The 24,703-nt window shown below is 45.3% G+C and overlaps 1 protein-coding gene across 1 annotated transcript in view; it reads left to right on the top strand.

Annotated features, from left to right (window-relative positions):
- Positions 1-24,703, top strand: part of PTPRJ (protein tyrosine phosphatase receptor type J) — a 136,927-nt gene that overhangs the window by 78,598 nt on the left and 33,626 nt on the right. Inside the window, exons 2-4 of the mRNA XM_036326943.1 lie at positions 19,746-19,848; positions 21,371-21,538; positions 24,127-24,360. Of these exons, the coding sequence (XP_036182836.1) occupies positions 19,746-19,848; positions 21,371-21,538; positions 24,127-24,360 (505 nt within the window). The remainder of the gene's footprint in view (positions 1-19,745; positions 19,849-21,370; positions 21,539-24,126; positions 24,361-24,703) is intronic.

Genomic DNA, 24,703 nt, shown 5'->3' with positions numbered 1-24,703 from the left:
AAATTAAAGCAATACATTACTGTTTTGATCGGTGCTGTTTCTCTCTAGCAGTCTTGACAATGGATTTGTACAGCTCATCTTATACCAGTTTATTCTCTAACTGAAACGCACTGATTTTCCCGGTGTGCCAGGCAAAGCAGTGGATTGATTGTATGTCCGAGGAGTAAGGTGGATAGAAATGCATATGACAGTGGTTCCCACACACTGGCCTGGAGGCTGCCCTGTGGCCTGTGAAAAGTTTCCAGTGGTCAGTGTTAAAAAGAGAGCAAAAAAGGACAAATGTACTGAGATTCTCATGACACTAACTCAGTTCAAAAGTTTGTCTTCTCAACAGATCATGTCCTCCCTATATTTTCAGGGGGGAAAACATTTCCTTTTGTGAAACAAGAATGACAGTAGGTGGTAAGTACCCTTGATTTGACAAAGTAAAAAGTCCTGACCCCTGGGTCAACCCTTAAAGTTTTGAGTGTTTAATGTTTGAAATGGCATGGATCTGTGAAAGCCAAACCCCTGGTAGGTAAAATTATAAAATGTCAGAGCTGGAAGCGACCTTAGGAACCAGTAAAGGCATGGTCCCCTTTACTGAAAGGTAAGGAAGGTGAGACTCAGAGAAAGCAGGTGACTTGCTTAAGGTCACCCAGCAAATCTGAGGCGAGTCAGGGCTGAAACCCAGACAGGGTGTGCTAGTATATAAGCACTGGTTTTGAGTCAAGCACACCTGCCACTTACGAGCTGATCTCTTACCTGTGAAATTGGGTTACCCATCCAAGGAGTTAGCATGCGGATTTAATGAGACCATTCGAGTTAGGAGAGGTTTTGGCTTAAGAGGAAAGGAAACCCTCTTCTCTTGGCCTCCCCTCCCTCCATTAATAAATAGGTTCTTGCCAGGCCAGTGTGGCTCAGTGGTTGAGAATCGACCTGTGCACCAGGAGGTCATGGTTTGATTCCTGGTCAGGGCACATGCCCGGGTTGCAGGCTCGATCCTGAGTGGGGAATGTGCAAGAGGCAGCTGGTCAATGACTCTTGCATCATTGATGTTTCTAGCTCTCTCTCCTTCTCCCTTCCTGTCTCTAAAACCAATAAAATATATCTAAAAAAATAGGTTCTTATGACAGTGAGTGACATCAGTCAGATGGCTTTAATTTTAGCTCGGTCCCTCCATTTACTCCTTGTGATTCTAAGTAATATCAATTGATTTCTCAGCCCTCTCTTGCTAATCTTTCTCTTCCTCTGTCGAACAATTTCAGAAATGTAATTGGAACCTCCTTGGCCCCAGTCCCAGAAACATGGATGTGAGAGAGAAACATGGATTGATTGACTCCAGTATGTGGCCCGACCAGGGATAGAACCCGCAACCTTTGGTACATGGGACAATGCTCCAACCAGCTGAGCCACCCAGCCAGGGCAACTCTTCCCTTTCTTTAGGGGACCTGCCTTGTTCTTGGAGACCCAGGATGATTGACAAACATCTTCTTTCGCATCTGGGGCAGTGAGAGGCAGCCTTTTAACAGAGATAACACAGAATAGCAAGCATGCTGAATATTTCATGACATACTGTCAGATTTAAACACCAAAGAACATCCCATGCTCCCTCTCAAAGTCTTGTAATAACTGCCATAAATTATCTGTGGGAATGGAATGGCCCGGCCTCAGCCGTACTGTACCATGCTCTCCGAGTGACTTAGTGACTCCAGATGCTCACAGATGAAGGAAGCATGGTAACTTGCCAAACGGCCCGCAGCGCTCTGGCCTGCTGCCACAGGCTTGTCCTAGAGACCTGGGTAAAGTAATGTTTGTCAAGTGCCCGCCTTCTCTCTCAGGTCTTCCAGAGGTGGTGGCCATCACTCCTGGGATTCTGCCGCTTGACAGTCCTGAGGTCTCTCCACACGCCCTTTGAGCATGGCCTTCTGAAGTCTCCGTGTCCTGCAGGATAGATGAGTAGGTGCCCGTGATGAGCCCATCTGTGCACAAGGGCAGGAGTCACATGTGGCTTCTATGCTGAGGCTTGTTGTGCTTGGCTCGGGGCGATCTTAGCAAACGCAGTTTCCATCCTGATGTGTCATATTAAGGAAATTTATGGTATATTGGCCTCAGCCAAGTCAGCCAACAGACTTTGCTTTAGTAACTCTGCCAAGAGTTTATCATCTATTATTTATTCAGGTAACACACTGTATCTCTTAATTTCGGTGGAGCTCCATTTGTCATCCCTGGTCAGTGCGTTGTGCAGCCAGGAGGGCTGCCTGCTGTGTTTGAGAACCACTTTGAACATTTTATTTTGGTGCTTTTTCATTCCCAAATGTGCATGACACAAAATTACACAAAGCCTCCCCCCCCGCCCCCTCCACACACACCTTTTTTTTTTTTTTTTTTTTTACATAAAAGGAAGCCATGCTCCCTGTGGAAATTATGGCAAATATAGAAACATATCTTTAAAAAAAATGTTGCCTGTAGCCTACTACATGAGGAGACCACTATTAATGATTTGGTGTGTGTCTTTTCTGTATTGTTTTTTTTTCTTTCAATGTTGTTTTAATGGTCTATGGTAATTCAGGTGATGTCATATTGTACAGATAGAAATTCTTCTATAGAGGGGGATGCATTTAATTCTAAGGGCTGTTGTGAGGGTTTACTGAGATAACAGATGTGAAATGCTTAGCACGTAGTGATGTTCAGTAAAAGAAAGTGACTTTTATGGAGGGTGGAGAGCAGAGGGGCTCCAGGCCTGGCTCTTTCACCTCCTGGCTCCAGGGCCTTGTACCAGCCACTGATGTGCAGGGCCTCTATTTCCTCATCTGTAAAATGGGGCCAGTTTTCATCTACCGTGGATTTCACAGAGCATCCTTGGAGCTGCCTTCTAGCCAGTTCACAATAACATTGGTTGTTATTACTCAAGAGAAATGTGGGAAAACACATTTTAAATCAAAGCAGGTGTTTAGTATCCCCCCCACCCCCTGCCACCCCTCTAGTCTTAGTGGTTCAAGGAAACTCTCTCTTTTTTTAAAAAATATATTTTATTGATCTTTTACAGAGAGAAAGGGAGAGGGATAGAGAGTTAGAAACATCGATGAGAGAGAAACATCGATCAGCTGCCTCCTGCACATCCCCTATTGGGGATGTGACCACAGCCAAGGTACATGCCCTTGCCTGGAATCGAACCTGGGACCCTTCAGTCCGCAGGCTGATGCTCTGTCCACTGAGCCAAACCGGTTAGGGCATCAAGGAAACTCTTTAATTTACAGCCTGTTGAATGGCCCAGTGTCATTTGGGAGTAGCCCTCAAGGGCAGACACAGCATGTCACTGTCCTTGCGTCCTGCACAGGTAGTGTCTGCCACCTGGTCCATCTTTAATGAACGAAGGTCATGGCCCAGAAGCTCTGTACCGTCTGCTTCTTCCAGACACACGCTTTCCTCTCCTCCATCCCCTTCCGGAAGGAAGTTAAGGTGGTCTCTCCTTCCCAGACCCCCAGCCCACACTGGCTGCCCTTCTTGAAGCTCCTAGCACCCAATCAGAGACTGGCAGCCTAGCTTTCATTTCTGCCTTTCCCCCCTCAAGTCACGATAAGAAGAAGAAGTCGGTATCGTGTCAATGACCAGAGTTGAGCACAGTGGCTTTCCTCAGAGACAGGTCTGTGCCATCAGGGCGGCCTTGAGCACCTGCATTGTCCTCACAGCCATGAGTGGGTACAGCTGGTCCCCAGACCTATGCCCAGACCCGCCTTGGCCTTGCAGGTGTCCCCCCCGAGCTCTGTAATGCTGCCCTTGTTTCTGACCCACTGCACGGGTGTCCTGGAAGTCTGGTTCATGTGACCAGGAATGAACCTTTCTTTCCTGAAAAGAACATGAGCTCCGTGTGGGTGGAGTCTGGGGGCCCAGCTCTCCCTATTGGGGTCCCTTGGGTATCCACTCCGCAGAGCAGTCAATCCTGCCACCTGGGCTCTGCATGGCTGTGGGCATGTGGCAGTGCCCAGTCTTTATCCTGCTGGTGTGTCCCCCTTGGGATATCCAGCATTTTAGGAAACACGCCCAGGCACCCCCTCCCTGAAGAATGAGCATCTGATGAAATGCTGATCAAAGCAAAGGCCATGTATTGGGCCACATTCCAAAGACTGACTCGAGAGTTCAGCTGAGGGCATCCACCTGTTTGCCTCGGAGAGGCTCTTCAATCTGCAACGAAGCCACGGCCTCCTTGGTAAAAGCTGCCAGGGGCTTAAGCGTCTTCATCGTGCAATATTTGGTAATCTGAAAAAACACAGTTGAGTTACAAGTACAGTAGTAAAGTGGACACCTATGAACCCACCACCAATTATTTCATTTACCTGTGTTCCTTTTTGGCCTATCACGTGCCTACCCCCCAACCAGACTCCCACTCTCCTGAACTATGCTTATTATTTTCAACAGTAAAAACTTTTAAGAATATATTTGTGCCTAAGCAATATATTGTTTTCTTTTGCTTAGTAAGGAGGTACCTCGCACTGTCTTCTATGACTTGCTTTTTTCACTCAGTATTGTCTAATACTGCGTATTGTGTGCTGCTGCAGTTCATTCACTTTTGTGGGCATAAGCTATTCATTGGTGTGCTGCTCTGCAGTTTATTTATCCATTCTCCTGAAGAGTGGGTACTTGGCTTTTCCCACTTTTGTTGGTTGTTGCACAGGATTTGCTGTGAACGTTCCTGTTCAGGTTTCCTGATTCACGTGCAGTGAGAGTTTCTTAATTTGTGCAAATCCAGTGGGTGTAAGTGATCTATTTCAGGGGCTTTTTTTTTGAGCAGTTATTTAAAGCTTTATTGGTCACTTGTATTTCTTTCCATGAAATGTTGTTCAGGTCATTCAGTCATTTTGTTGTTGTGGGGTTATTTGCTTTAGCTTATTGATTCCTTGATGCTCTTTATATATCCTGAGGGTTAATTCTCTGTTGGCTGGATGCACTGCATCTTCTCTTCTCTCTGTGACTGTCTTCATTTTTCTTAAGGTATCTTTTGAGAAACGGGTGTTTTTAGTTTGAATGGGGTCAAATTTATTAATCACTCTTTTATGATTGTGCTTTTGTTTATTGCTTAAGGAATATTTCCTTATCCCGAAGTTATAAAGGCATTCTTCTCTATTTTATTCTAAAAATCTCAGCTTTTATAATTATGTCTTTAATCTGGTAAAAAACAACTTTTTAACATGGGAAGCTACCATATCTCCTCAGTACCACCAGCTTAACTTTTGATGATACCCCGAGGAATAAAACCGCCGATCTCGGTTTAATTGAGATGAATTATTCAACTTTCACCACTTGCGGCTACACATCTCACTGAATCAGCTTTTTATTGATTTTGTGCAACCAAATGAAACCCAGAAATGGATGAGGTTCAACGTGTGATTTCAGATGTTTATGTTTTCTCAGGTTGCCGTTTATAAAAATAGATCCATGCTCCAGAGTAAACCAATGCGATCAATTGAACTTTAAAAATTAAGGCTTGCTAGTGATGTTGGCCATCTTATCTGGCTTTATTTGGGTTTCACCTAAGATTTCATTGGTCAAGAGGAGTTGGCTGCTCTAAAATAATACAGAGGGAAGGCGCTGATCGCCCATGGCTCCTGCAGCCCCGATGCCCCAGGGTGCAGTGTTCTTTGATTATGTGTCAAGATGAATGGGGCAGACCTTTGACAGACTCGTGCTGTGGCTGGAGCGGGCCCAGCGTTAGCTGCTGACCTCGCCATCGCAAACGAGCAGGTGTCGCAGGAGCTCCCGTCCCTCTCAGCCCTTCCTTTTCCCTGGGGGGCCATCGCCTCCAGAGGAAGATGGATGCCCGCCATAGAGGAGCTGTTAATAGCACTTACTCTGTCTTAATCCTTTTTAATCCCATTCACATTTCAGTGTCTGACACTTGGCAGGATGTCAGAAGCCTCAGTGCAAGCAGGGAAATTTCCCTTTGAACAGTGGGGACCCAGTAAAATTGTTTTCCTGATGTTTAATTTGTGAAAACATGGAAGAGTGTAATATTCCCTCCTAGATCCCAAATAGAGTGCCAGCAAAAGATCTTGCCAAAGTGACCTTTCTGGAGCTTTTGATTACCTTTGTTTTTAAAAGATGGCAATGAAGTTTTTTTGATCAAGCTTACTAAGTGCTACGATAGGATGTCCCTGGCATATTAAGTTTACTGAATGGGGAAATAACTTCCACAGAGGTTGCTGTCTGAAATCAAGTGTGATCTGTCTGATGGCAAACCTGTTGGGAATTTGGAACTTACACTCTTTACTTATAGGACTTGAGCCTCTCCTTGGGCCCTACCTTCTCATGAATGGGACCTGCCTGTTTCCTTGCATAGCTAATAAAAGGAATTTGGAGAATTCCAGGAAAATGCTGGGAAGACTGAGACCCCAGTTGCTGTTGACATCTGTCAGATCTGAGATTATGTGGGCTGGTTTGTGGAGTCTACTCTCATGGATGTGTGCATGTGAAGCTTGTACATGGCTGTTGAGAATGGTTGTGGGGTGCAGAAGTTCTTGGTAGCACAGCAGCTCCCCAGTGTTAGATTCTGGATCAGACTTGGGGTCAACTTCAGGGTAACAAGAGGACAGATGCCCAAGAACATGCTGTCTCTGACTTCTTGGCCTTCCTCTCTGAGTGCCGGCCTTCACTGGGTGGAGATGGGTCTTGTCTGGAGGGGGAGCCCTTCCTGTCATTTGGGTTCTTGCCCAGCCTGGGGATGAGGGCTGGCCGAGGGGGTCCACACCATTGTGGGAGAGAAGGCTGGGAGCTACTTGAGGAGCATTTGGGGTTTGAGTCAGTTGTGTCTTTGAAAAAATTTACCCATTTGGACTTGTCTGTGGAAGCAATTAGGGAGATCACAGGACCGTTTCTGACTCCCGATTCTGTGCAGTGTCTATTCAGAAAAATAGAAAACAGTCAACTGGAACAGGGGATTATTTGAGCACACACAGAGTCCTGTTGTCTCTGAGGCATGCCCTCAGACAATTTGCCTTTTAGTGAAGTTTCAGCCCATGAAAGGAAATAAAAAGTGTTTTATTAGATGGCAAAGAAAGATGGACTGGACTTAAGAGACTTCGAGAATTTTAGCTTTTTCTTTGTTAATGCAAACTTTGGAAGAGGGTGACTTTTTAGATAATGCAATTTATTTGTACAATGCAGTAATTATTGTTAATAGTCATTAACTATCTTCAACTGGGTAACATGCCTGTGGTGTGTTCTGTATCTTTTGTTCAAAGCTAAGCTTTGCTACTTCTGAAGATACAGTGTACCTTAGGGATATAACCAGTTCACATTTATTAAGCATCTATTTTGTACAAGACTTAATGGATGTTCTTGCTTGCCATGACCCCAGGAAGCCAGGTAGAATATGGGAAACTAAAGTTTCCAGAGAATTGGTAACGGCCCAGTGTTATACACCTAGTGGAGGAGTGGAGATTTGAACCCAGGTCTGCCATCCACATCCATTCTTCTGCAAAATGCTGACTCATTTGCTATAGGTCTGGCTGGAACCCAGCACAGCTCATTGCTGTTTACAGAATATGTTTATATCTCTCACATCTCTCATGTGTGGAATTTCATTTCCTGAAAGCACAGAAGGAAAAGTAAGGGATCCACAAGTGCAACCAGTAATGTGCTGTTTGAACACATGGTGTGGAGTGACGGAATATCAGTCTTCTGGCCTTGATAGGTTCAAGTTCTTGGTTAGTGAGGAAAATCACTCTTAGCCTAAATTCCTGCATAGGCTGAGGGGATTACTCTCTACGATTTGTTGGATTGCTGGATTTGTTGAAGGGAGCGTTGCAAGAAGCCGCCAGAAATTTGCAATGCATCCCAGGAAAACACTCCCTTTGGGCACCTTCTCCACCCAATAGAGTCTGGTTTTAGCCCGGAATCCTCAGGACAAGGCCCCTCCCTTGTTTAAAGACCATTAAAAGATGTCTTAAGTTTATTCTGGGTTTCCTCAAACCAAACCAACTCCCAGCTCATCCCTTGGAGTTGTTCAGGGACTTCCTGGGAGCTTGCAGGTTGTGGCTACTTCAGACCAGAGGGAGTCTCTGGTTTGCATCATCTTGTCTCACTGTCCCTTTAAAGTATCTTAAGCCAGTGGTTCTCAAACTTTGGAGGGTGAGTCAGGGCCCATAAAGAACCCAGAGACCCAGGCTGGTTGAAGTAGGACAGGGCTGGGCCTTGGTATTTTTAACAAGTTCCCCAGATGGTTCTGATACCTGCCAAAGTGTGAGACCCACTTCCATGGGCTTTCTTGCCATCGTCTTTTCTTCTCACATTCTTTGATGTGAATGCTCTCTTTTACTCTCTCCTGCTGTCCAAGTCCAACCCAGTTCTCTTGTCTAGACCTTGTCTCCACCCTCATGCGCTCCACCTGCCACACTGCGCACAGCCTTCCAGCCATCAGCCAGTTCAGGCGCTGTGCTGGCGTGCGTTGTAAAGTCCCCAACTTCAAGGGGTTTCCATCCAGTGAAAGAGACACAGTTAAGTAACGAGCGGTAAGAGGTGAGGCTGGGGGCTGAGCACAGTACAGAGGGAAGCTCAGGCTGTGCTGGGGAATTGAGTTTGGCCAAGTTGTTGGGCAAAGGAGGGAGGGAAATGACTTGTTTTCTAGGTAGCAGAACCAGCATGAGCCAGAGTAGGGGAGGGCTGCACAGATTTTTCGGGGAATTTGAGGTATGTTGATACCTGGAAAAACGTGACTGAGTCCTGAGTTCTTCTTTCATGACTCACACTTTCCTTTACAGTAGACATCGATTTCATCTGCTGTTAAAAAAAAAAGTGTGTGTGTTTTGAAAAGTTCAGAAGGAGACATAAAGTGGTGAACGTAACATGTTGATAATCTCACCAAATTAAATGGTTCCTAAAAGGAGAGAAAAAAGTGAGTTGTTTATGTCTTTGTCTCCATTGCCAGTCTTTCAGCAACTGGAGACTGTGTACCTAGTGACCGCAGGGCCTGGAATAGTTTCATTCACTGAAAGCACGGCTGAATGAATGAGTTTCAGACCCAGGTACTTGGGACAAATTACTATGCCTCTCTGGGCTTCTGTTTCCTCAACTCTAAATAGAGACGGATTGGCACAGATAATCCCTAAGGTTGTCTCCTTTGTGACTTACCACACATATCCCGATGGCTTATTCCCGAGGCCCCGAAGTTCACACACATCTATTCAGCGTTACCCAGCAATGGCCAGGCCAGCTCTGTTCTAGGCCTTGGAGACCCAGTTAAAACCCACTGATCAGCCAGTGCTCAATGAGCACGTGACAGGGGAGGCCAGGCGCTGGGCAAATTGGACATGAAGTGTGTGATTCCCTTTAGGTTTATGCTGCGAGAGAGGGTCAGACTGCAGGTGTGCTGGCTGCCAGAGGATGCCGCTCCCAGAAAGCAGCTCTGTGGCCCATGTGTTTGACCACCAGGCACCATCCTCTGTCACCAATGGACCATGATTGCAAGTTGTTTTATCTCTCACATCCCCTGTACTCATTAAGAAAAAGGTTGTTCCTTTCCATGTGTTAGGAGCCGAAGTGTTCCAACTGGAAATTCAGATTAGCATCTGAGATCCTGTGATTTTTAAACGGAATTGACTGAAATCTAGCCAAAAGCAAAGAAACAATGGCAGCAATGATAGAGTTATCTTCTTTTAAACATTTGCTTTTGCGTCAGACGTTATTTCATTTAGTTCTCTCGCATGTTTACGGAGGGGACTGTTATGGTCCCTATTTTCAGATCAGAAGATGGAACTTCAGGTTAGTGCTCAAGCTAGTAATTGTGGGAACCAGGACATGGAACTGGCCCCAGCCCACAGGCTCAGGCGCTGACCTGCTGTTGGTCTGCCCGCGGCTCTGTCCCGGCGAAGTATGTGATTTAGGGTCGTGGTCAGCACACTACGATCCTGAGGGCCAAATCTAGCCACTGCTTGTTTTTGGGTGGCCTGTGAGCTAAGTGTTTTTTACATTTTTTTAATGGTTGAAAAAAAATCAAGAGAAGAATATATCTTATGACAGTTGAAAATTAAATGCACATTTATCACGTACGATTAAAGTTTCATTGGAACACAGCCATGATCATTATTCAGTGCGTTATCTGTGGCTGATTTCACACCATGACAGCAGAGTTATATGACGTGCAAAGCCCAAGAAACGTGCAAAGCCGGTAGTGTCTGGCCTTTTACGGAAACAAGTTGCCAACCTCTGGTTTAGGGCCAGAATTCTTTAGGCTTTATGGGTTATTGCAAATCACCTGTCGCCTCCCAACACTGTCCTCACCGGTCCTGGGTGGGCTCCGCTAAACCAGCTCTCCAACAAACCAGTGTTTTCTGACTCCCAGTCCTCTTTTCATTGTTTGGATATAAAATAAAAGTGTTTACTTTGTGCAGTCACTGGGTTGAGAGTACCTGCTCCAGGTGACTTGCCAAAGTGCCATTTTATCAAAGATCAGGCTCTTAGTGGAGGATGGTGCGGCTTTACCATGGAACATTTTTGTGTGTGGCGATTGCATTTAAGTTATTGTTAAAAGCCGAGTGGAGAACAATTGAAGTTGCTTGTGTTGTCTGGATATTTGAGTGATGTGCTTTTTTATTGGAAGGGATATTGTAGGCAGAAAAATCTGTATAAGGATTGGCCTGTCACCACCACCTGTGACTTCTGAGCCCACCCCGAGACTGTCTTGTCATGTGGGGAGGAGCGGGCCTGGGTCCTGTGCACTCAGCTACACTCAGGAGAAGCTGTGGGGGTGGGGCTGAGGTGGGTTTGCAGAGAGTGTCGCTGTATGTGGGTGGATACGGATGGCCTCAGTGCAGCTCTGGCCATGATGGGCAGCAGGAGACAAGCACGTGGCTTTTGAGAACTTTAACCCAAGTTCTTGCTTCTGGGTTAGCAGAAATTCCTTCCGGTTCTGCTTTTTCTTAGTCTTGTTGCAAGACAGCTCACCCTCCCTGCGGGTCACCTCCCAGCCTCCTGTCCCAGCCTCTGCTGGTGGGAATAATTGTAACACTAGCTGCCACTTGTGCCGCACTCACTGTACGTTAGTTAAGTGCTTCCCATTGATTATACCGTTGAAGACTTGTCATAGCAATCCTATGAGGTAAATACCATTCATATCTTTTTTTTTGTTATGAAAATTCTCAAACACACATCCTCCCTCTCCTCCCCCACCATGCTCATCTTGCTTATCAGTACTTCATCCCAGCCTTGCTCAGGTAGGTGCTGCTGTGATTACTGCTGAGAGGGGATGAGGGGCTCGCCAGGTTCATGCAGCGGGTCGGGCTGGACTCCAGAGCGTGACCTCCTGATTCCTGTGCTGTCCCACCTCGATGACTCATGTTTGCTGCTGTTTATAGAGCACCTGCTACGTGCTGCCTAATCCCCCTCACATCAAGCCTACAGAGTAGATGGTGACTTACAGCTGCCAGATCTTAAGACGCGAGGTCACTGGCCCTGACTCCTTACTAATCGGTGGTGAGGCCAGGATCAAATCCAGACCTGACTCAAGTCCTGCTGATTTCCTCCCCCACCGTGTTCTCTGTCCTCCCGAGTCCGCAGTGCTGTGGGGACTGCGGCAGTCTGCTTGCAAAGCCTCAGAAGAGCACAGGGTAGCTCTGTATGGTTCTGATGAAATCACCACTCACCCTCGTGGTCTCTGAGATAGGATCCACCCATGGCTTTTTGCCACAGAGAGTAGATAGCGAGATACCCCTTAGCTTTTTGTGGGCAGTCAAAGGCCGAGCACACAAAGCTGGAACCTGGAGTCCTGAGGTTCAGTCCTTTTCCGGGAGGCAGGGGAGGGCTGTGGGAGCCCCGGGAGTCAGAGACGCCCAGCTGGGCGGGCGCAGGGTGGAGGTGGGGAGGGTTCCATGAGGAACAGCCCTGAACATAAAAACACTGAGTAAGTGGTGGCTATTAGCTATTTTTATCATTCTCGGAGGCGGATGGGCAGTGTAGGAGGGAATTGGTGGGATTTATGGAGTGGTTTTATTATTCAGATTCTAGAAGAGGAAGTAAAAGTCTTCAGCTGGAGCATCAGAACTCTCAACCCCATTTGCACTTTTCTGGGGTGGTGGTGGCATGGGGGCAGGTCAGGGGATGAGCAGAGAATTGAGGGGAAGGCAAAATGATGCATTTCATATTCACAGCATGCACACTGTTCACATTTGACCTTGGCTAGAGACTCTTCCTCCAAGAGAAACAGAGGATAAACAATTCGTTAATAATGGCACCCCATGAACTTGATCAGTCGAAGGTCTTAGGAGGAGTTGGGAATATGAATAAATGGAATGGGCCAAATAATGAAAAGCCATACCTTGTCTTGGTCTTTTATATGCTCGCGTTTGAGAGAGAGGGTGAGCAATGAGGGTGCTGTGATGCCAGCTGCCATCTTGTCTCAGCATTGAGGTGAACATACCAGGAGGGTGAGTTCCAATCACTTACCCATCGCAAGGGGGAGTCTACACTCAGATCCAATTAGTTGCGGTTAGTTAAGAAAGCCAGAGCTCTTCATCTGTGTTTTTTTTTTTTAAACTAAAAATCAAGATTTTTTTGAAATGCTCCAGTCTCCTAATTTTTATTTTGTTTTATTTTTGTTAGTCCTCATTCGAGGATATTTTTCCACTGATTTTTAGAGAGTGGAAGGGAAGGGGAGTGACAGAGAGAAACATTTATGTGAGAGAGACACATCGATTGGTTGCCTCCTGTATATGCCTCCTGTATATGCCTCCTGACCAGGGCTGGGGATTGAGACTGCAACTGAGGTACGTGCCCTTGACTGGAATCGAACCCAGGACCCTTCAGTCCAAGGGCTGATGTTCTATCGATTGAGCCAAACCAGTGAGGGCCAGTCTCCCAATTTTTAAATACTTGCTTAAGATTTTAGGAAATACTGTGGTAAAATATCACATTTTACACCTTAATTATATACAATTTTTATTTGTCAATTATATCTCATAAGAGTTGGAAAAAACCACAATGGGGAAAAAATAGAATAATGTTTTAATGGAGATAAATAAAAAAACAAATAAACACTGGGTAAAATAAAACATGTCAGTGGGCTAGATTTGGGAAAAGGAGCTCCAATTTAGGACTCTTCCCCAAATTTATTATAGAATGTGGCAAAAGGGCTCAGACAGGGGCCTGGGCCTGCCTTGGACCCTCTTTTGAGTTGAGGAGACAGGCCCTCCCTGTGCAGGGATTCGGGCTGTAGTCTCAGTGTTGGGTGTCTGGGTCGAGTTGCTGAATCATTCTGGGACTTATTTTATTCCTTCATAAAGTCAAAGGGTTTTCAAATTATCTTCCTTAGATATGTCAGGGGGTCCACAAGTGTTTGCTTTGCGTTTCATTAAAAACATGGTCTTCCCTTCCAATTTGTCTGTGTTTAAAATGGAAATATGGCCCTGGCTGGTTTGGCTTAGTGGATAGAGTGTTGGCCTGCGGACTGAAGGGTCCTGGGTTCGATTCTGGTCAGGGGCACATGCCTGGGTTGTGGGCTCGATCCCCAGTGTCTCTGTGTGTGTGTGTGTGTGTGTGTGCAGGAGGTAGCTGATCAATGGTTCTCATCATTGATGTTTCTGTCTCTCTCTCCTTCCCTCTCTGAAATCAATAAAAATATATATTTTAAAAAAATAAAATGGAAATATGTGTTACAGCAAATTTTAATACATTGGAGAACACCAGTTTCTTAACTTGGCTATTTAGCAATTATATTCAACATAAAACTAAGCTGCTCTGGCCAATGTAGTTCAGTTGTTGGGCATTGTCCCATGAACCAAAAGGTTACTGGTTCAATTCCCAGTCAGGACACATGCCTGAATTGTGGGCTCAATCTCCGGTAGGGAGTGTGCAGGAGGCAGGCAACTGATGCTCTGCTCTCATATAAATGGTTCTCCTTCTCTCTCCCTCCCTTCCTCTCTATCTAAAAAAAAAATAAAAATAAAAAATCAATAAAAATATTTAAACAACAACAAAACCCCAAAATCTCTCTAAATATCAATAAAAATATTTAAAAAATTAGATTACTTGAACTTTAAAATAAATATATTTTATCCAACTATGCATATGCATACATATACATTTATATATGTACAGACATGTATGGAATATAGAAATCTGTGTATATAGTTCTTCCTGAGATTTGTTTTGAAAACTATTTCTGCTAAAAATACCCATGGAAACTTCTGGCCTGGGATTCCAAGGTCATCCTCAGTTCTGCATCTCAAGTTCACATAGCCTCACCAAAATAGCCCCTCTGGCAACTTTTTTCTCTGTGCATTTGGAAGAGTTCATCATGCCTCCAAAGCTCGAAGAGGGAAGAGATGAGCCAGCTGGTGGTTTCAGGGTGGTTGGTGCTCATCCCTTCAATCGAAGCCTCGCCCGGCTTTTTGAGGATGCAGGATTATGCTCACCCTTCTCCATGATTCCTTTTGATGACAGCATCACGTGGAGGGAGTCATTTATTTGCAAATGAGGTGGAGTAAGCCAGCCCATTTTCTCCCTGCTCTGCCCAGTGTCTTGTGCTGTGGGGAGCTTGCCATGCTGCCTGCTAGCCTTCCTGTCCCCTGCCTTTTGGATCCTAGGGTGGAAATGGATGCCAGGTGCTCAGGTCACCACACAATGTCACAATTGCCTTCTGGGAAGCTTCTGATAATGGCGTTTATGGCCTGGCTTCTGGGTTCAGTGGGAGAGCCCATTCTGTCTACTATGTTCCTGATCAATGATTTAACGCCCAGGGGCCAGTTTTATAGGGAGCTGTCGGATAATTTCACAAGGGAGATAGATGAGAGCTAGGAAGAATGACGGCCTTTCAGAATTGAAGTCTGTGCATGTTCCAAATCCCGTAAAAATGCTATTTGATTTTAAAAATTGCTTGAAGCGGTTCACATTTTGGTTAATTACGTCAGTGGGTAAAAATAACTATTGTCATATGGTGTGTGGGCTTGGTTTTAGAAGGATAAAGAGTCTATTGTTACCCTTTGTGTTATGCAGTCACTTATTACCCATCTCTAAAAATTGATCATGTAGAATAGAAAGCCCGAAGTTTGCCACAAGCTGAAATCCAGGCTCCTCTGTGAATTTAGCCTCAAACTGCTCCTTTTTAATTCGGTCTATTTAAGTGGGTTGATCGAACCCGTTCCCAAGGCCCATGCCAGGTGAGGGTTTGTGACAGGTGGCCCTGAAATCGCCTTTGGGTCCCATGGCCTCAGCTGAGATTTGTCCAGGGACGAACCAGGCTATTGCTTAAGGCCAAGGCTTCAGAGTCAGGGAGACCTGGGCTGTTACCTCATTAGTTGTAAGATGATGGGTCAGGAGTTTAACTTTTCTGGGGCTTAGTTTCTTCTGCAAAATGGGGATAAACACAGTTCCTGTTTCCTGGGATTGTTGGAAGACTTAAATGAGATGATAACACCTGTAGTGCAGTGATTGGCCAATAGTTAGGGCTTATTTAATATAACAGGTAGGACCAAATAGCATTAAATTTCCACATGGAGTTGCTCTTTAGGTGGAGTTTTCTACCATTCTTCTATATATCACCTTCAAGACACATGTCCCCCAAGCTCCCCAGGCCATACTTGTACCCCCTGTTTTCAGCTGGTGGATCATGACTATCCACATTGTATGCTCATGCTCTTTGGCACCTACCCCAGGGCCTGGTGCAGTGCAGGCTCTAGGAAAAGGCATGGATGGCAAGGGGCTCAGAGCCTGGAGAGCTCCTAGGGGCTGAAGTGGTCACAGAAGGTCATCAAATGAGTTTAGGGTGACAGAAGGTCATCAAATGAGTTAAGGGTGACAGCGTTGGGGGTTTGATGAGGCAGGAAGAGGCATACTAGGCTGGGAATGTAGGAACCGTGTCTTGCTCTTACCTTGTGGGATCTGTATTGCATGTACTAGTATCCTTTGGCTATTTTATAATTGATGAAACAGATAGCTTGGTGAGACCCTCAAGCCCCACAGCTCACAAGTATTAGGGCAAGTTGAACCTGAAGCTCTTGATCACTGTGTTGGGCTGTACCTACCAGAGTCATGGTTCCTCAGCAGTGATGTGACATGAGCTCTGTGCCCTGGATCTTGCCTGTGGCCCTGCAGACCCCCACCTACCCATCTCTACCCTGCTCTGCCTAAGGGGGGAGCCTGATTTTTTTCTACACCTTAGTTTCTGCCTCCTGGGATTGTTGGGTGCTGGGTGCCCTTGGCCTCCAGCTTCCTGGCCAAACGCCCAGAAGGAGGACCCAGCTGGAGATGTGGGAGAGGAAGTCCTTATCCTTTACCATTGCTGCTGCCTCAGGATTTTTATTTTTAAATTTTATTGATTTTAGAGCGAGAGAGAGGAAGAGGGAAAGTGAAGAGAGAGAGAGAGAGAGAGAGAGAGAGAGAGAGAGAGAGAGAGAGAGAGGAGAGAGATCAATTTGTTGTTCCACTTATTTATGCACTCATTGGTTGACCCATGTATGTGCCCTGACTGGGATTGAACCTGCAACCTTGGCGTATCGGGACAGCGCTCTAACTAACTGAATTACCCAGCCAGGGCTATCTCGGGATTCTTGCCGTCTCTTATTGGTTTCCCTTACCCCCACCCACACCCTTGTACACAGACCCTTTTGAACTTTCCACACTTACCCTGGTTGAGTGTGTCTGTCACCTGTCCCTGCCAGGATCCTGATGAATACTGGCATATTTTAGAAAGCCTGATCTAGCTCTTTATTTATTCTTCACTGTGCATTGAAGGGAGACTAGGAGAGCGGCAGCCAGGTATGTGGATGAAGGAATAGGGCCTGGTTCTCACCTTTGCTGTTCACAGATGGAGGTTTTGGCCTTCTGGATTCCAAGTGAGGGATTATAGATGGGGTCACTGCAATGCTCTGCCAGGACTGGAACAGAAATGTAGTGCAGCAGATATAACCCTGCTCTGTGTGTCCTGAGAGCATCAAAAATAAATATGGAAATGGTCTGAGTTCTTATCAGCCCTAGGGTGAGTCTGATTCTGTTATTTAGGGCTGCAGGTTATGAGGAGTTGGTTTAAGGTAGCCACAGTATGGAAGTGGGAAGTCAAGGTGTGTGGGGTAGGAAACCATTTTTAGGACATGGCCACTGAGTGCACCCAGGAAGGATGGAGGAGGGAGGAGTCAGAGGTTATTCTGATGTTTATAGATGGGAGACAGGTTTAATGGTGCAGCCATACAGAGAGGGACTCAAAGGGAGGGAAAGAGATTATGTCTGGGTCCATTCGGGTGTGTTTGTAGGAGAATGTTTATATGTACAGGAGTTGGGGGTAGAATTTAGAAGTTTTAGCTAAATGCAGCTAGTGAGCTCCCTGTGAGTAGGTGTTGCGTAGGAAGAATCCAGTGTTCAGAGTGGACCACTGATGTGATGGCTACGGCTTTGGCCGAATTGGGATGGCATCAAAGGCAGTGTTAATAGTTTTGTTTCCTCTGGGGTCTGATTTGGGGAACTAGTCGTGGTTCCCGAAGATGAGGAGAGAGAGCTCTGGCTCATCAGCATAACTAAAGGAGGTTGTGAAAAAGAACATATCTATCTAGGGGAGAGGGCAGCTATGGACAGGTTGGAAGACTCAACACCAAGGGTCAGCTCCTCAGAAAGGAGGAGGGAGAAGACTCTACTGTGTAGTGTTGGGCATTTTGGGGTACAGTTAATGCCCAGCCATCTGGTTGACCAATGGGTTTCTACTGTACCTGGGGTGTGTAAATAACCAAAATCCTTGGCAGAACTGAGAAACAGTCTCATACTCTTTTCTCATATGTTGGTATGTCTTCCTGCTAAGTCAGAGAGCTTTATCTCTCTCCCTCATCTCAGGGTTTGCTCCTTTTACCCAGCTATGGGGGACTGCAGAAGCCTTGGGTCATCTGCAGATGACCTTGGGTGACTTTGTAGAGGAGTGGTAAGAAGGGAGGTGAAATATGAGTACTCCATCTAGGTCAGGTCAGCATCTTAGGAGAGAAGGCATTGGAGAAGGTTGGGGTCAAGACAGAGGACCTGGGTTCTGGTTTTGGTGCTTCTTCACCAGCTCTGTGTCCTTGGGTAAGCCACCTGCTGTTCTCTGGGCCCCAATGCCCACCTCTGTAACTGAGTTGTTGACCAATTATTGAAATATTTTGGACATTATGAGTTTCAGATTGCTCGCTGATTTTGTTACTGGGATCTGAGCCTGGGTGTTGTCATTGGTAAAATGGGGGTGAAAATACCTTGTAGAGTTGCTGTGAAGTTTGAAAGGTGATGATGATAGCAATAGCAGCTGCATAGGTGGTTTAATTTCATCCTCATTGCAACAAGGCAGCTGTGATTATCATCTCTGTTTACAGATGTAGACACTGAGGAACAGAGAGGTCAAGCTACTTGGCCCAAGTCACATAGCCAGGAAATGGTGGCACTGAATGATTTCCTCCAGGTGATCTGGTTCCAGAGCCCATGCTCCTAATCATGATTCCATGACCGTGTGCTCAGACACTGGATGTAGAGGAAGCCTTGCTCAGTGCCTGGCACACAGTAGGTACTTAGTAAGCTAAAGTTCCTTCCTTTTTATGCTCAGAATGCATTTGGAAGTGGAGGTTCCCATCGTGCTTTTTGTCAGGCCTTGGCCTTGCCCTGGAATCTTGGGGCTAATCTTTTCCCATCTCTGGACCTTTGGGTTTGCCTCCTATCTAAAATGAGAGGCTCATTCTTTTCTTCAGTGGCATTGATTGAGTCCCTGCTGTATGCACCAGTCTAGGCACGGGGCACAGATACGGCTTCTGTTCTCATGCAGCATATACTTTGGTTGGAGGAGACAGAGTAATTGAGGTAAACGCCGAGGAGAAAACACACTAGTGATGCGATGGAGAGTGAGGGGCACTGACTTCCATTGGCTGGTTAGAGAAAGACTCACCGAAGAGGTGACATTTAGGCCGTGTCATGGGAAGGTCTGGGCAGAGTGTTTTGGAGAAGACAATAAGTCTGTAAGGCTCTAAAGGGGAAACCAGGTTCAACAACACTGCGAGGGCATGAGGGGGTGAGCAGATCAGAGAGGCCTTAGGCTGTGGCTCAGAGTTTGAATTTTATTCTTAGTGTGATGGGAAGTCGGGGGACATTTTTTCCACCAGGGTCCCTTTTGATTGTTTTCCTGTTCATGATGACCATGCTTTGAAAAATCCTGTTAACCACAAAAGGCGTGTTTATTAAACCACAGAACGCACAACTTTGGCTTTTAAAGTGTGGGGAAGTAATTTATGGATCGCAGTGAATATCTTTGAGGACCCCCAGAGACCTAAAGATGATAGATGGAGACACTGTCAACTAAACAATCTTAAAGTCCCTGTTTTAAACCTTCATTCTTCCCAAAGCTGCATGCCATAGGATTAAATTAGATTACTGCCACCTATTGGTAGAAAACAGAAGATGAATTTTTGCCCAATGAAAATCCCAAGCCCAGTGTATTTCTTCGGTCCCACATTTTTGGCTTTACACCCTGCAGTGGAGACCTGGAAATGGCTCTGAGGAAGGGGGGCACGGTGCTGCCTTCCTCTCTTTCTGGCAGAGAATCTGGACTTTCTTTCTGGGTCCTTCTAACTCAGTTCATGATGGTGTGTCAGGAGGGACTGTTGGATGTATCTGTGAGGACAAACACTGGCAAGCCAACAGCCGGTCAGCCTCTGTATGTTCAACCAGGTGAAGCCATTGTTTGTCCTTGACCCACCGGTACACTGAGTTCCTGAATTCAGTGTCCCCACACCCTAACCTAGGCGAACGGACTTGTTAGCACCCCGCCCCATTATTAAATTCTCAGCTGCTTTATTTCTCATTTGCATTTTCCGAGGCTGAGTGAATCTGCTGACTTCCGTTTTCTTTTTCTGTTTCAGATTTTGTGCACGGATGCCTGTAGTAGTAAGTACCACTTCCCTCTCCACTCTTGTGTTGTTTGTTACTGCCCCCTGATGGACACAGCAGCATTAATAGCAATGTGAAAGTCACAGAAAATGTTAATATGTGAAAATTCAGTTTTCAGTTGTTCTTTAAACGTGTTGTGGGGATTGAAACGGCTAGTGAAGGAAACAATTCAATCCATTGTGCAACATGGACAAGTAAAAAATTTATACTTTCTGTGATTTTTTTTCCAACCTACATCCATGGGTGATTAAAAAACCCCACACAACTGAGTTGAAACCATGATACCACGATGCAGTATGACTTATTTTATGTGCTGTGATCCCATAAGTATTTTCCTGAGTTGTTACATTGCCCCATGATTTTTAAGTGGTGTACAGGGTTTGTATAACCTTTAGAAAACCAGACAGCCTTTTGTGTATTTTGCTTCCATGTGGAGGGCTTGGTCCCACCCACTAACTCTAGTGCTGGTCCATTGAAGTCCTCCCTAGTCTATACTAAAATGAGAAAAATAAGGTATGAGAATAAGTTTTTTTAAAAATATATTTTTATTGATTTCAGAGAGGAAGGGAGAGGGAGAGAGAGAGAGAGATAGAAACATCAATGATGAGAGAGAATCATTGATCAGCTGCCTCCTGGAGGCCCCCTACTGGGGACCAAGCCTACAACCCCGGCATGTGCCCTTGACTGGAATCGAACCTGGGACCTTTCAGTCCGCAGGCCGACGCTCTATCCACTGAGCCAAACCAGTTAGGGTGAGAATGAGTTTTTAATGAAGCTAACTATATTCAGTTGAAAGTACTGCCTATTTTGGGATTATGTACTTAATAATTTTTTTGGTTGTAAAATGTTTCAATAAGAAAGATAATAGTACTTGGTAGTTTTTTTAAAATGTAGGTATCTTTTGGGAAAAACTTGGTAGATTTTGTCTGCCCTCAAAATTAGGGGACTTTTTAGGTGATCACTTAGTAAGTTAAAATGTCTAATCACTGGGTTGTATGCCTGAAACTAACATAATATTGTATGTCAACTGTAATTAAAAAATAAAAAATTATTTAAAGGCAAAACCCCTCCACAAATGGCCCCCAAAAAGCAGGGGCACTTTTTTTTTTTTAAATTGGTAAAATCCTAAAACCTGTGAACCACAGAGATAAAATAGACTGTTCTCAGAGTACCATGTAAAGGGGACAGATCATGCTGAAACCTTCTAATAAAGAAATCTCAGTTAATAATAGTAATTATACAAAGGCTGTGCAAACACTGGGAAGAATCCTGCAGTTGCTTTTTCTGCCTTGTTAATCAGCTTGGTCAATGAGCTTGTACCTCTAGCAGATTTGAATCACTGGCGTGAAAGAAGAAAACCTCTCTGCATAGAGGTGATATTTTGGAGCAGAAGGAAAGATGAGGGAACAATGACACATTTAAAAATGTATAATAAAAAAACAACCCTGTTGTATAGCGAGTATATGGTAGATGTGCCATTTTATTAGTTTGCATTTTGCTTTTCTCTCCTTTGTGCTAGGTGCCCCCTGTGAGCTGGTTACAGTTGAATCTACCACCACTGAGATTCTTGTCAGTAAAAACACAGAAAACCTTTCACTAATAACCGTGACCGATTCGAGCAACCAGAATCCGCAGCGTTTCCAAGAGAACGGAGACGACATTATTTCAGTTGCGGGGCTGGCTCCTGGTACGAACTATTATATCAGATACTCAAATGGCTCTAGTTTCTGCTGCCAAGTGTGGACACGTGAGCAAGACTCTTCCCTTGGGGTGGATTGCGGGGTTTAGAGACTGTAAATGTCTTCATACCTGCAGTGTATGTGAGATCTCTTTATTTGAGCTTCAGCAGTAAAATGCAACCGTGTTGTATCTCTCTTCTCCCCATTCTTGGCCCTGTTGCCTGGCTGGAGGGTATCCTGACTCCTCTGAGAGCGGCTCTCACCCTCTGTCTGCCTGGTCTTCGAGCAGTAGTACCACGGCCCAGCACAGATGTAGACTCAGAGACCCAGGTTGGCTTCCTGGCTCTGTCAGTTTCGAACCCTGTGACTCTGGGCAATTTGTCTTAGACCTCATCTTTATTAAAAAAACCACACACACACACACACACACACACACACACACACACACACCAACAAACTATACACACACATTTTATTTATTCATTTATTCATTTATTCATTTATTTATTTATTTAAAAAATATTTTTTATTGATTTCAGAGAGGAAGAGAGAAGGAGAGAGAGATAGAAACTACAATGATGAGAGAGAATCACTGATTGGCTGCCTCCTGCACACCCCAAACTGGGAACCGAGTCCACAACCCGGGCATGTGCGCCAACCGGGAATTGAACCATGACCTCCTGGTCCATGGCTTGATGCTCAACCACTGAGCCACGCCGGCTGGGCGCACACACACATTTTAAAAAACATATTTTAAAAAGTGCTTTACTTTCTAAACCATTGAAACACAAGAACTTGCTTTCCTAAAAACTTCCCAGAATCCCTGCATGAATCAACAAAATTTAGTTCTCAACACATTTCTCCATCTTTAAAACAGATCTGTAGCCTTCCTCATGACGTTGCGAAGCATAAATGAGCAACTGTATGTATGGACAGCACCTGCCACGGTGCCAGGAACGTGGTCCCAAATAGGGCTGCTGCTTTTGCTGCCTCGACCACTGTGACTATGGTTATCATTTTACCACCCCCCTCACCACCCTCAGCATTGACTGTAATGGACTCCACAGTGATAAGCTGCCAAAAATGCTACCGTGAACCTGCCCCTCAGGCAAGAGGAAGCTCAAGTCTGGAGGGCCTTTGAGGCATGAAGTGTACTGACTTGTGGGCCCTAGATGCTTCCCTGCCTGTGCCTTTTCGTTTCTCTTGATTCCGCTCCTGCCCCTTTTCATGGATTGCATAACGGTTGCATCTCCGGGGGGCCAGGTGAGGCACACTCTCCACGCTGACATTTGAAGGTCATGTGCATGCCAAGGTGATGTTACCTGTACCATCTTTTCTCTTCTGGGGTCAGTACCTAGGTCCTTGAGAAAAGGGGCCCCCTTGGCTGTGCTTCCTCCTCTGTTGCAAGTTGCTATTCCTCAGTCTTGAATATAATTAGGATGCATCCACTTTGAAGTTATAGTTAATGACTGTAAAAACTTTCATTGTTTTTAAAAAATCCTCACTTGAGGATTTAAATTACTTTCAGAGAGGAAGGGGGAGGAAGAGAGAGATAGAGACATCAATGAAGAGAGAGAATCATTGATCAGTTGCCTCCTGCATGCCCCTTACTGGGGATGGAGCGCTCAACCCCGGGCATGTGCCCTTGACTGGGAATTGAACCTTGACCTCCTGGTTCATAGGTCGACACTCAGCCACTGAGCCAGGCTGGCTGGGCAGAACCCAGATTTTTTTTTTTTAAACATATTTTATTGATTTTTTACAGAGAGAAAGGGAGAGGGATAGAGAGTTAGAAACATCGATGAGAGAGAAACATTGATCAGCTGCCTCCTGCACGCCCCCCACTGGGGATGTGCCCGCAACCCAGGTACATGCCCTTGACTGGAATCGAACCCGGGACCCTTCAGTCCCCAGGCCAATGCTCTATCCACTGAGCCAAACTGGTCAGGGCTAGATTTTTTATATGTCCATATCCAGTGACCACGTTTACCATGTCAAGGTGCCTTAATAATCCGCCCTTTGTGTTTAATGTAATGTGTTAGAGCTGTCAACAGAGGAACCCGAGACCGAGAGATTGGAAAGGATTAATTCCAGGTCACACAGCTCAGGTGGGGGAGAGCAGGTCCATATGTCCAGGTCTGGATTCTAAGACCAGTTCTTTCTTCTCATGTGATTCTGTCCCTTGTCATCTTCATACCAGAAGGATATGGAGCATCCTCTGATTTCAGGGATTGGCAAAAAGTTACCGGATACTTCTGTACCAGATGATGCCTCACTACATGTGGCTGTTTTCTGTGAACGGGGGGATAGACTTACTTTGCATATTAGGTCTCTGTTTGTACCAGCTTCTAGATTTAGCCCTCATTCAAGTCCCAGCCAAGAGGGCCAACCTCTGTCACTTTGTCTATGTTTTAAAGCCTTTTGTTTCACAAACATGCATGCATACATGTATGTATATGATTGCAAAATTCACTTCTGGGAAGTAGTCTATAGATCAGGCCTTGCTCTCATATTTCTCTTGCAAATATAATTTTTCTTTCTTTTTTCTTTGGAAATAATATCGAAATAGAACCCAGTCCTGTGTTTGGCATTGCAGCTATTTCCATCAGTCCCACCAGCGTGAATCTAACATGGAAAAACGACGACTCAGCTGCTTCTAATTATGAGTATGAAGTGAAGGATGAGAAGGGAAGCAGGACGTGGACTTCTGATGCAAATCAAAGAAGCATTAATATCCCCAACCTAAGTCCAGGGACTTTATATACCTTCTCCATCACTCCGGAAATAAACGGAAGTAGGGGAAATGCCAGCTTCATAAATGTCACAACAAGTAAGATGACTAGCTCCCAGCAATGATCATGAATCATCATTCCTTCTTGCCCCGTGGGCTAGAGCCTTGTCCATTCAAGTTGCCTGTTGACAAGAGATTGATTGTCATTAACTGTGGGAGAGGAGAAAGGATTCTGTATTGTTCAAAGCCCAGGAGTTCAGGTTGCCTGATCATTGGTTTATGTCACTGTGAGCCAAATCAGGTGATGGAAAGCACGGTGAGGGGTTAGCACAGATTGAAAGTTTTCTGAAAAAATCCCCTTGGTTTCAGAATGCAGCGATGCATTCCTTCATAGAAATGTCTTGGTATTATGAAATGATATTACTTGTGTTGTCTCGACTCG

This window comes from Myotis myotis, unplaced genomic scaffold, assembly GCF_014108235.1.
Source record: "Myotis myotis isolate mMyoMyo1 unplaced genomic scaffold, mMyoMyo1.p scaffold_m19_p_10, whole genome shotgun sequence".
NCBI classification, from domain to species: Eukaryota; Metazoa; Chordata; class Mammalia; order Chiroptera; family Vespertilionidae; genus Myotis; species Myotis myotis.
This window is presented reverse-complemented; position numbering and strand designations above follow the sequence as displayed.